This window comes from Lemur catta, chromosome 14 (genome assembly GCF_020740605.2).
Source record: "Lemur catta isolate mLemCat1 chromosome 14, mLemCat1.pri, whole genome shotgun sequence".
NCBI classification, from domain to species: Eukaryota; Metazoa; Chordata; class Mammalia; order Primates; family Lemuridae; genus Lemur; species Lemur catta.
Window position 1 is genome coordinate 50,976,985 of NC_059141.1, and position 12,540 is coordinate 50,989,524.

Consider the following 12,540-nt stretch of genomic DNA (forward strand, 5'->3'; position numbering starts at 1 on the left):
AGCTGGGGCGGGACCCAGGTGTGCTGAGCCCCAGCCCACTGCTCAGTCCGCCGTGTGTGCTCCATGGCGTGCTCGTCCTGCAAACACGCGCTGGCGACGCCTGTGTGTCAAGCGCTGTGCTGGGTGCCCGGGACGCAGGACAGAGCAGCAACAGGTATTCATTCCACTGTGCTCAGTGCTCCATCGGGAAGCCACAGGGCACCCTGGGGCACATCCGAGGGGCACAAAACCCACCCTAAACATCGTGGAAGGCTATCTGGAGGCAATACCTAAGCTGGGCCATGAGGATGACAGGGAAGGACATCTGGACATAACTCTGCATGTCTTGGAGAGAGCAAGGCATGTTTAGGGAGCTGAAATGAGGCTGGAGAGAAACATGGAGCCACGTCCTGGAGGGGGTGGGGTGTGTGTGTGTGTATCTTTGTCTGCCAGCACCCCTCCCCCTGGGAGAACACTCCTTCCTCCATCCCAGCCACCCTGGGCAGGTCCCGGGGCGGTGGTCGGCCACATCACCCACACCAACAGCACAAACAACGGGCACATGACCCGGCCTGGCCTCATCATGGATCAGAGTGTTCCATGCTCGAGGCCACTGGGGTTGAGGAAGGAATTAGCATGTGACCACATGGCCAGTAAGCCTCCCCAGTACTGCTGCATGGAAGCTGGTGGAGAGAAGCTCTCTGCTGTGACTGTGTCTGCAGCTGCTGGCTGTCATCGTGCCAGCTGTGTGTGGTGACGCTGCATACAGAGTAAAGCCAAGTGGAGACACGTGGAGTCTCGGCAAGAGGAGATTCCCTAGACCCAATGATGCCTGCAGGCAGACCGGCCTTTAATTTCCAGTTAAAGAATGAGAAAATCCTTTTTTGTGTCTTTATTGTTTGCTACCAAGAGTGCCCAGGGTTTTAAGCTAGGGAATGACATGGTCAGAAACCGAAGGGATGCTGCTGGTGTCCTGTCCACATGCCCTCCATCCTACCACTTCAGGACACACCGGTCCATGGAGCAGGCTGGAACTGACAGGCAAGTCACACCTCCTGAGAGCACCTCCAATCATGACTAGGGAAGTGGGTGGGTACGTACCCCAGCCCCCCTCGGTTGTGTGGTCCACACTGGCTCCGAGAGTTCCCCGGATGGATTAAGCTCTGGTCACCCTCTGTGGAAGCTGGCTGGATAGGGCATCCTCTGCTGGCCGCCTTTTCTTCCCTGTCTGCCTTCTGTACTCTCCCACCTTCACCTCCCGAATAAACTACTTGCATTCGAATCCTTGTTTCAGGGTCTGCAGGGGACTCGGGCCTGGGCAGGAGGTAGTGGGCAGCCGGGCGGAGCCCCTGGATCCTTGGGGACCTACAGCATCAGCTGTAAGAGCACAGCAGGGGCCCTGGAGGTCGGCAGTCAAGCCTTACCCCTGATGCTTGGGGTGATCCTATACCCTCAACTTTCGTCACACAGGGTCCCCTGCCTTTTCCTAGCAGCTGGAGCTGCCCCCACCCCCAAGATAAGAGCCAAAAAGGGCAGAGAGCCTGAGGCAGGAGACCAGAGCCCTGCCCAGCTCTGTCATCAATTTGCTGTGTGACTCCAGGCAAATATCCAACCTCTCTGAGCCTCTGTCCCCTCACCTCTAAAGAGAAGAGACTTGACAAGATAATATTATATTAAGGTCCCCTAACAGCTAATAATCCTAAATCTGAAGAAATCAGAGTGTACAGAGAGGTTGGGGACAAATACCAAAAAGTTTTAACCAGTTCCTTGAGGCAAGGAGGTGGCAAAGGACACACTGGGTACAAGGGCAGGGCCCTGCCTGTTCTCCCCTGGCACCAGTCCAGGGCCTGGCGGGCACCTGGTAATGCTAGAAGTACGAATAGACAAGTGGGGGTCTGCAGTGTGGGGGCTGCTGCCTGCCTCCTGCCCCCTCCTCGGCCTGGTGGGGGGTGTGGCTGGAGACATCTGCCGGTAAGGACCAAGTCCAGCAGGAGCCCTCCCGTGTGCTGTCACTACAAGGTAATTAGTGGCTTGGACAGGAAGGTGGCCTTGCAGAGAGCTGGGGACTTCTCGTTGAGGCACGCCCAGGGCGGGAGGAGAGGGAGATGCGCAGGCAGACGCCGCCTGCATTCCAAGGGCCGTGCAGTTTGGAACACTGGCTCTGTACCCACAAGGCCCCTCACCTGTGCGGGTCTCCTTCTCGCCTGCTAACTACCTGCTGCATAAACCACTCTGGACCAGAGCCTCTATATGGGTGCCGGGGCTGTCTCCAACGTTTCTCAAGCTTCAGGACACGTGCCAGGTGCAAGCCTGTCCTGCGTGCATTAACGGGGGACACCTGCTTCCCTCTCTGCTTCTCTCATCCGGGCAGGGAGAGTGGCCTGGGGGACAGGCACGGCTAGATGACAGTTCCAGGCCTGAGCCTGGGGCAGGTCACATTCCCAGGAAGATCCTTGGAGGGGCCTGTCAGCTCCTCCACCCCCTTACTTGTGAGGGCACGGGACCCCAGGGGACTGAATTCTTCCTAAGTCTCCAAAATGTAAATCCTCCTCATAAGTATTTATGATGCTGCAGATTTAACATAATAAAACACTTGGCGATTATGGATGAGCCGGTCGGAGAAAACCAGGGTTCTCCAGGAGGGGAGAAAAGGAGATGCTTCAATCTCGCACATTAAATAAAAAACAGCTTAGCCCCAAACTGTCTTCCCACAGGCTGGAGGCAGACGGAGGCCTGGGAGCGTTTCCCCCATGCTGTCCTCGCCCCTGCCCTACAGCCCAGGAGAGTCAAGGGCAGGCCGGGCGGGCTAGTGCCCTGGAGGCCGTCCCATAGCTGCTGAACCATCCCTGCCCATCCTCGGGAGGGCAGCTGGCCTGGAGCCCACGCCTGGCCGGAGACGGAGCAGCCCTGCTTAACCACCCTCCTCCTGCCCGGCAGCCTGCAGCCTGGAACAGGGGCTGCAAGGCCCTCAGGCCCGTCTGAGCAACGCTATCCTCACTCTTCCAGACCGCACTTTGGTTTTAAGACAGGTGCCAATCCTTTGACACTCTTTCCATCGGGAGGTGGAGTCCATGTCCCCTTGAAACTGAGTGGGCTTTGTAACTGCCCTGCCCAGTCGAGGCTGGCAAAAGCACAGCTTCTCCTTGCTCTCCTGGGGCATTTGTCCTTTAGCCACTATGTGAGCAGCCCTGTCACCCTGAGGCCAGCAGGGAGACTTGGAGGGGAGCAGGAGGGAAGGAAAAAGAGAGAGAAAGGGAAAGGGCTGGGGGGGGGGTGGAGAGAGAGAGAGAGAAAGAGAGAGAAAACATGAAGACAAATGGGTTCCAGTCCCAGCTGCTGTCTGACTGCAACTGCAGGAGACACAATGAGCCAGAGTTGCCAGCTGAGCCTCGATAACCCCCAGAACATGAGAAATACTAACTATCGCTATTGATTTAAGCCACTATGCTTCGGGATCACATTATTTAATAACAGATAACTGGAACAGCCTCATAGCATAATTGTGTTTGGAAAGACTGATCTGTTGTTCAGGCTTGGTACCCAGGAAGCACTCGTGCCACCCTCTCTACTCCTGTACCCAGAGCAGACATCACTAATCAACCACAGCACACTCCCTGGAGCCAGACCTGCCTTAGAATCTTGTTCAACCAGAGGTCTGGCAGTCACTACAAATGGACCAGAGCTGGGAAAAATAGATTTGCCATCAGGGATCTAAGGTCTCAGTAGGCCATGCCCAGGAGAGGTCAGGTTTCTGGACCATCACATAACCACAGCTGTTACCACTCAGCAGCAGCGTAGGGGAAGTGCAGGCAAAGGGGCTAGGACTGTTGTCCATATAAACTCAAATCAAGAAGGACCAGCAACAGTCACCCAATGGGGTCTGGGGTCATGCTAATTCGCCTGGCTAGCTCCTAAGTAACTCCTTCCACGGTGCATCCAGATGGAGCCTCTCCTAGCCCTCCTCAGTGCAACGTCAGAAATCCCCCTTGACCTCCTTTGTGAGTGGCTGACACACCAGCTGGTGTTACCAGCTTAGCACTGAACAGTAGGCCACCATTCGGGGCCACAGGCCTTGCAGCCACTGAGACAGGCTCCCTGAGAAGAAGAGCGACGAAGTCCTCTGGATCCCCACACACCTCCCACTGGCTGCTGCCACGATGTCACAGCAATGTCCCCAGGCAGCTGGTCTCCCCTCTCAATCTTCGTGGACAAGTCTGAGCTGTCTGCCTCCTACTTTGGTGGCCACCATCAAAGCAGGCAGAGAGAAGGCAGGTGTGGATGAGGGGGCATCTCGGAGGCAAGGGGCGAGGGGGGGGCCGTAGAGGAGGGCGGCCTACCTGTTGACCAGCAGGAAGTTGGCCAGGAGGCACAGCACGGAGGGCACAGTGGAGGCGACGGCAAGGTAGCTCTCAAAGTAGTTCTGGAAGCACACAAGCGAGAGGCTGCCGAGGTCACCCGGATGGAGGCGAGGGCCCACCCCAGAGCAGAGATAGGGCCCCTCTCAGGGGGGCTTCTCCCTGCTGTCTTCAGATACCTAGGAGCCGTGAGTAAGCCCACCACAGGACGACACGGTCCCACCCCATCTCCAACCTAAGACCACTCACTCAGTCACTCAACAAACAGCTGTCGATGTCAGTTGTACTAACTGCTGCGACATAAGGACATCGTCCCTGTCCACAGTGAGCCCTGATGCCCTGCAGCTCACGCTGCCTCCCACAGACTGAGGCAACGGGGCAGGACCCAGCATGTGTCTGAGAAGAAAAAGAAGAAAAGCTCCTGCCGATCAGCCTTCTTGGCCCACTGCCCAAGTGCGGGATTACCCACACGGGTTTTTTTATGACCCAACCATATTCTCACGTTCTTGCAACCAAGTAAAACCTCTTAGATATGCACCAGGCGCTGCTCCCTAGAGGGAAACTTTGTTCTGACTCTGGATTTGCTCTCTCGATAGAGCTGCTACAGAAGGTCAAAGCCATCTTGGGAAACAGCTCCTGGACCGGGCCGGAATGCGGGAAAAAGGGCGTTTTCCCAGCAGCAGCTCAGGGATATGAGAGAGAGCGCACGGGACCACTGAAGGGTAAAGACTTTCCTGATTATAATGTTCTGGAACTCACAGTGAAAGCGGCGGCGTGGCAGCTGTGCACGTCAAAACTCGGAGAACGTCCACTCACGAGATGGGCTGTACTATGTGTGCAGTGTCCCTTGATATACCCGTCTTCAAAACACAGCACAGCGCTGGAAAGGGCTGATGTCTCTTGGCTTTGGTCATTGTTCACAGGCAAACCATGAACCCCAGGTGGGTAATGACAGGTTCTAAGCTGTGACAATAATAGCCTGTGTGTATTCAGCATTTACCATGTACCAAATACAAGGACTTTATATAAATTATATTGTTTAACCCTAAATAAACAAGCAAAAAAAAAAAAAAGAAGCTGTGTGAGTCTCCCACTCTGGATAGCTTAAGAAAGTTAACCGAGGAAACATTTTGAGTACAAACGTGCCAAGCACAAAGAAGGATGAGTGCAAAGCACTTGGCAAAGTCCAAAGAACCCACCGAGCGTGGTGTGGCTCCTGCCCGTGCGGAACACAGCGTGGCCCACCGGGAGGGTAAGATGGAACCTGAAGGTGAGAATCCCGTGCTGTTTGCCAAACCTGAGAAAGGACCTGCGGGAGGTTCCAGGTTGGGGCACGAATGGGGTGGGGGGAGGGGAGGCTAGGTGCTTGAGAGAAGGGGAATGAGACGGGTTTGGGGAAGGTCCCAGAGGAGGTGGGATGTGAGTCTGACCTTGAAAGGGAGGGTCAGAGTTCTCCTTTCTGGCAGAGTGTGATTGCAACCTAGAGGCCAAGAAAGAAAGATGTCATATTGGGCCCCTTTTAGTCTGAGGCACAGGCCATTCTACTGTCCCCTTTTAAGCCTGCAGAGTGTTTTGTGGTCTTTGAAATCTGCACCCTGAATAGAAGGCCATGGTGGCCTTGCAATTAAAATGATAATCGCAGCTAGTGTGGCCCATCAACCATGAGCCTTAGAAATAGCCTCCCGCCATGAGGTGAGCCTCATTGTTCCTGCCTTGACAGGCTCAGCAGAGCCTGGCCTGCTCTGGGGCGTCAACTACACCTTGCCACAGTGGCTGGGCCTCTATGAGTGGGTGGGCTCGGGGGCGGGAGGAGCAGAGGAGAGAGGCCCTCAGGGAGAGACCACCCCAGCCCAAGGCCCCAGTAAGGCCCCTTCCTTCAGCGGTCGCTCAATCTGTGACTGGCCGTCACAAAGGACAAGGGATCTCTGTTTTTGTTTCTTTGAGCCGGCTCAGGCCCCCTGCATGTTCCAGGAGTGAGGATTTTCCAGGTAACTGGATGCTCTGGTGCGTTGATATGTAAGCAGAAAAACGTGTTTTTTAATGTTGAAAAGCTTTTTGAATATTGACAACTGGGTCCCTTTCTGTTGACTGGGCCATGTCTCTGCCTTACAGAGAACGTGCAGTGGGGGAAGGGACTCGGGGCTGGGCCGTCCTATCCGCACAGACGAGGAGCCGTGGCGTGGGCTGCCTCAGCACCGCCTGTGGAATTTAACAAAAACAAAACTTAATTCCTGATATAAACACATGGCGGGTTATTCAATTACTGGCTGCTTTTGCCTGTGAGGAAGTTCTAGTGAAGTGGGGTGTGGTAGGGCAGACTCTGAGTTGCTCCACTATCTCTGTCCCCTGTGCTCTTACCCCGTGTGTGTGCGGGACCTGTGACTGCTCCGACCGAGACAACAGAGCAAAGGTGACAGGTGAACATGACCATGTCATATAATGTAAGGCCGCAGCTGCCACCCTGCTGGACTCTTTTTCTCCCTTGCTGGCTCAGAGGAGGCAAGTGGCCGTGTTGACCCCAAGTCACCAAAGATGTTCTCCTGCCAACACCCAGCAAGAAGCCAAAGCTCTCAGGCCTAGACCACAAGGAACTCGATTCTGCCAACAACCCGACCCGAGTGAGCATGGAAGGAGTCCTTCTCCAACTGAATCTCAGATGACACCCTTGTGAGAATTTAAGCAGAAGACGCAGCCAAAGTGTGCCCAGATTCCTGCTCCCCAGGAACTGTGACAGTAAATGTCTGTTGTTTTAAGCCACTAAGTTTGTAGTATTTTGTTACGCCAAAACAGACGGGTTTCAGGTAGCTGGATTCCTACTCATCAGGGTTGTGCTGAATATTGCAGCCTTCCTGTTTCAACTTACAATCAGCTCCTCGATAAAAGCAGGGACAGCTGACACCACTTCCTGCCGGACACAAAGACCAGTGTGCTTGTCCACTTGGGGACAGAGGCTACGCTCGATGGTCACATCAGTCCCCCAGCCCTTCCTCACCAACATGTGCTGATTTCAGGAAACTGGATTTAGTTTACGTGTCACTCCAGACCTGTTCACCCTGCCCCTCCGGTGACTCCCTGTCATAAAGCCACTGCCACCAGACCCCTGGGCCTACGCACTGCCGGCTGCACCAGCACTTGTGAGAAGGGTCAGGTCACACTCCTGGAAGGGGGGGCGGTCAAAGCCCCACGAGGTGGACTTTGACCCATGAGAGGCAGGAGGTGGAAGGAGCCAACAGACAAACCGCTTGCCTTTCCTGTCCCTGTGGGACTGCTCTGAAATGTGGTGGCTCCATGTGGCTTCCCTGGAGATGTCCCACATGTGTTTTGTTGCAAGGCGTGGCCAGCTCAGTCATGGGGTAGCTCCTGAATTTGCTGTCTCCACCCCTGCCTTGCTTCCCTCTTCCCCCCTTCTTGCTTCCCTGATGGGCTACTGCACAGGACCCTGCAGCGAAGGTCCCGCCTTCCACTCCTGACTGTGCACGTTGCAGCCCTGCAGCTGGCACTTCCCTCCTGGGTTCATCTCCTTGGCTTCCACGGGGTGCTGGGGCGACCTTCTCCCATTTTGCTTAAGGAAATGTGAGAACCTTTGAACACATTTGTGACTAGGATGGTAACAGTACTGCCCCCTCCAAAGCAACCCATAATGTCCATGTGGTTAACGGGTGGCTTGCACGGAATCAATGTTTTGGAATCATTTACACAGAGTTCACCTCCACTTGGGCCTGATTCCTGAGAGCTCCCCCAAAAGGCTCTTTGTCCCAGCAGGTTCCCTGAAATTATCTCCATGTTTAGAGGTGAACAGGTGGACCCCAAAGGCAGCTGCAGCCACGGAGGAGTGGAGGGATGAAGGACTGTGCGGGAGACAGCACTGGGGCCACGGTATGCGACAGCAGAGGCTGTGCTTCCCACAACCCCGGGGACACCGTGCCTGTGGGCTATGATTTACATGGTGCCCCTCAGAGCTGTGCAATAGCCGTGTGCGTAGCCTGTTGAAAACCCGCAGGCCCTGGGGGTCAGTTTGGGCCTTACAGATCCGCAGGTTAAAGACTGTGGGTGATCTGGCAGGAAGGCAGGGGGATGCAGATGCAGGGCAGAGGTGCTACGAGCCGATGACGCCTCCCCATGCAGGTTTCCCTGCTCCAGCAGGCGGGCCCCAGGCAGGAGACCCTGAGGCCGGCTGGTAATCCCGTGGCAGGCCCGTGTGTGCCAGCGCTGTGCTGGCAGCTGGGCAGGTATGACGGAGAAGCTGTGGCACCTGCGTGCCCTTGGGAGTCGGGTGCGAACCCGGAGCTGGGCACAGCAGATACGCGGTGTGCTGGGAGGACGGGAGGAGGACAGCTGGACGGATCGGGGGAGTGTGTCAGACAGACACGCAGGTGGAGAGAGACGGGCGTGCCAACAGGAGGCAACAGCACGCGCACAGGCACACGGGGATGCTTCTTTGCCACCGAGGACGCCAACTCAAGTCCACTTGCTGCAACCGACCTCTGAGCCTTTCCTCAACACAAACAGGAATCTGCTGAGCTGAAACTAACCTCACCCAACGCATGTGACTGGGATGTGACTGGGGGAGAGGTGGCGAGGGCTGGGGGAACCTCAGGCGGCCAAGGCGCCCGTCCCCCAGGGTGCTAACGAGAGAGGCCTGTCAATCACCACTCTGAGTTCTCTAACCCGTGTGGGGCAAGGCCCAGCGCTGAGGCACAGAGGAAAAGCTCTGCCCCTTGAATGTCTGATCTGATCTCCCAGAGCTGCACTGTCTCCCCGGAGCTCCCGCTATCTCCCCCTGCACCTTGCAAGGCCCCAGCCCCCAGTGGCAGTAACATCAGAGGTCATCACGTCAGGTAACCCAGGGAGGAAAAAGCCTTGCAGAATGCTAGTTAACTGTGACCAGGAGCAAAGCCGCTTACACGTGGCCTGCACAGACCCCAGCCCACGTGCTCTCACCACAGCCGGAATCGCTCCCATTTTACAGAGAAGCAGCCTGAGGCTAATCTCAGAGGCACACACCTGGGCAATGCTGGTGCCAGGACCTTGGGACGCAGGGTGGGGCAGGGGCCAGGTGGAGATATATTTATCATCACTCTACAAAGGTGAAACACACCAGCCCAAACACTCACTGGGGCCGCAGCGTGTCATCAGGATGCCCCAGTGGCCGGGACTGGCAGCCCCCGTGCCTTCGTAAAAGCAAGCAGGTACCAGCTCTTGGGATCTGAGGTTCCATCAACGAGAGACGCGTTTCTTTCAGGGTGGGCGGTGCAGAAGGGCTATCTCTTCTCTCAACCCCCACCGCCCATCCCCCAGGGCATTTCCCCGGGCCCAGGGATTGAAGTAGTGTTAAAAAGAAAAAACACATTAAGAAAGAAGCCCCCACCTGCCAGCCACCCGAAATGGAGGGACGTGGTCGGCAGCTGAGCGCAGACCGGTGGGAGAGGGCAGTGTGGTCAGGACGCACCGGGCAGGCTTCCCAGCCTCTGTCCCGGCTGTGCAAGCCGGGGTGGGGGTGGGGCTCATAACCCAGCCTGTGGACAGGCCCTGGCCCAGGGGTGCCAGGCACCAGCTGCCCCCCAGAAGCCAGGTCAGTATGGACAAGGCACTTCCGGCCTGGGCTTGGGGCACTTGAGCCACTCATGACGGCGACAAGGAAACTCATTTTCATCTGCTACACTCTGGCCCAGTTTGTGAACACCAGGAAAGGGGGGAAACACTCTTCAAACACAATTTAAAAACCCACCGGAGCCAGCTGGCCAGATGTGAGGCCCATTTTACGACGGGGAACATTTTCTCTCCTCCGCCACGCTGAGAGGCTCCGTGCTAAGCATCTCTTCTGGAAGAATTTAATTCTGGGCTCAGAGTCCAGGTAAAGAGGTTTCTTCAGGCAGGGAGGCTCCGAAATGAGCCCGTTTATCTCTGGCAGGCCCTGGTTAAGCTTCCTCTCCCCTGAATGCCATTTGGGCACTTTGAAATAAGCGCAGCAAATTAGTCACGAGCTGCGGCAGACCCGAAGCCCGTGCATCGAGCGGCTTCTGCGAGGCAGCTCGGCGCAGCCCCCACCTCCAGGACGTGGCGGCAGAGGCAGCTGGGCTCCTGCGGGGCGAGGAAAAGCGATTCAAGCCTGGGGGTGGCAGCTCAAGGCAGCAGAGCGTTACCTGGATCACAGGGGCATGAAATTGGCAGCAGCGAGCAGGCTTGAGCCAAGAATAGTTTGCCACTGCAAACTCGCTGCCTTCAGATCGACAAGTTCCGTGGCCTGGGACGTTGCAGGGAAGGTGCCCTCACCCTGGGCATCAGCTAAAATCATTCCTGAGCAGGTTGGGAGGTGAGCAGAGAGGGCAGGTGTCCCCATAAGGAGTGGGGCTGGTGTCCTTTCTGTGGGTTCCAAGGCCCTGTGTTTGGGGCACTGGCCCAGGAGAATTACTGAGTGTGTGGCTCCGGGAATGGTTGGCTGGGAGGGCTGGCTGGGCAGGGAGCAGGGGCCAGGGAGATCCTAGGCTGGGCGGGGGTGGCCAGGGGCCTGAGGACAGAAGAAGGCCGTGGTCGGAATCACATAGGTAAGCCCTGGAAAAATGCTGACCAGACACACTAAGCCACTGCAGCCACCCTAGGGATGGGGAGCCCCCATCAGACCTTTGCATGCAGCTCCCACACCGGCCCTCCGTGCCCTGGCCTCGGCTCACGGGGGCCGCTGTGCTTCTTGCTCTCTGAGCCTTGGAGGCCCTCCCACCTCGATCCTTTCTCATACCTCCTTTGGAATCTCTGCCAGAAAATAAGCAAAGTTCCGAGTCTTCTGGAATGAGCTTCTCCACTTTCCCTCCCCTGTGTGACTTTCTAGAGCAGAACTCTCCCCTCCCTGAGCAGGGCTCTTCCTCCAGCCTGAGCTGACTTGGAGGAGACTCCTTTCCTGCCTGCATTTCCTCTCTCTCCTTCACTGCTGGTGGCTCCTTCTCTGATGGCCAAGAGGCTCTTTTAGGTTTCCCTTTGGCTAAAAAAACCAAAACCGTCCTGACTCTGCTTCCTCCAGCCACAGGGCCCCTCCTTTCCTTCACTCCAGACTTCCTGAAAACTTCGTCCACACTGCCGGGCCTCCCCTCTCCCCGCTCGCTGCCCTGGGGAAACGTTTCCTCAAAGGGTCCCCAGGGGCCTGCTTGCAGCCTGCCCACAAGCAAAGCCTGGTCCTCCTCCTCACACTCCTGATGCTGCACGCCACCCCGCCTATAGTGGGCTGGATTCATGCCTACCCAGACCTCAGAGTGTGACCTTACTTGGAAACAGGGTCTTTGCAGATATAATTAACTAAGATGGGATCATACTGGAGTAGGATGAACCCTAAATGCAAGGACCGGTGCCCGTATAAGAGGAGAAGGCCACACCCAGACGGAGGCAGAGACTGCGGTGATGCTGCCACAAGCCAAGGGATGCCACACGGATGGCTGGGAGCCCGCAGAGGCTGGAAGAAGCAAGGAAGATTCTTCCCTCGAGCCTTGCTCTTTAGCCCCCTAGTCTGCGGTACTTGGTTACGCAGCCACGAGAAACTCACACACCACCCCCCAGCGTGCCCCTCCTTGGAGTCCCAAAGCCACCCCCATCTTCTCAGTCCACCTCTGGCTCTGCCACCCTGAGGCGCCTCCTGAGCACCATCCTTAGTTTCCTCCCCGCCTTCTGTCACAGTCCCAAATCAAAGGCCTTCAAGGAAGACCCCCAGCAACCCCTCCCAAGGCCCCATGCGCACCCCTCCCGTTCTCAGCCCCTCTGCAAAGTTTCTTTGGTTCCTCCTTCGCCCTCACCCCAGGCCAATCCCATCTGCTGGCCCCATCTCCCCATCACCTGACTGTGACTCGCATTCCTGCCCCCCCCTGCCCAGCCGGGGGCCCAGCCGTGCCCCCAGCTCCCACCTCCCTCCCGCCTTGCTCAAGCTCCTCCCTGGGCCCGGCCACCCTTGCGCCACCTCATCTGCCTCGCGGGTCCAGCTGCCGCGCCCTCTTCTCCCTGGAGCCCTGCCTCTAGCACCCCCACCCAGCACCTTGGCGCACCGTCCCCCCTTCCGGCCCCCTTTCAGGACACCTTGGGGGCTCCAGTTTTGTTAGGCGATGGGGCTTGTGTAGGCGAGGGAAGCTGAGGGAGGCTCTGCACGGTCTTGGGCAGCAGGCTAACGAGGGGTTTATTTCAGAAGGGACTAGGGACCTCTGGGGGGCTGCTGAGCAGCAAACGGTAC

General features: G+C 56.9%; 1 protein-coding gene across 2 annotated transcripts in view; it reads right to left on the reverse strand.

The window, feature by feature from the left end:
* SLC29A3 (solute carrier family 29 member 3) overlaps positions 1 to 12,540 on the reverse strand; it is a 38,262-nt gene that overhangs the window by 11,632 nt on the left and 14,090 nt on the right. The window contains exon 3 of one of the 2 annotated variants that reach the window (XM_045569217.1): positions 4,317 to 4,399. The exons of the other annotated variant lie outside the window; for it this stretch is intronic. Within the exon in view, the coding sequence (XP_045425173.1) occupies positions 4,317 to 4,399 (83 nt within the window). The remainder of the gene's footprint in view (positions 1 to 4,316; positions 4,400 to 12,540) is intronic. 2 annotated transcript variants of the gene reach the window in all.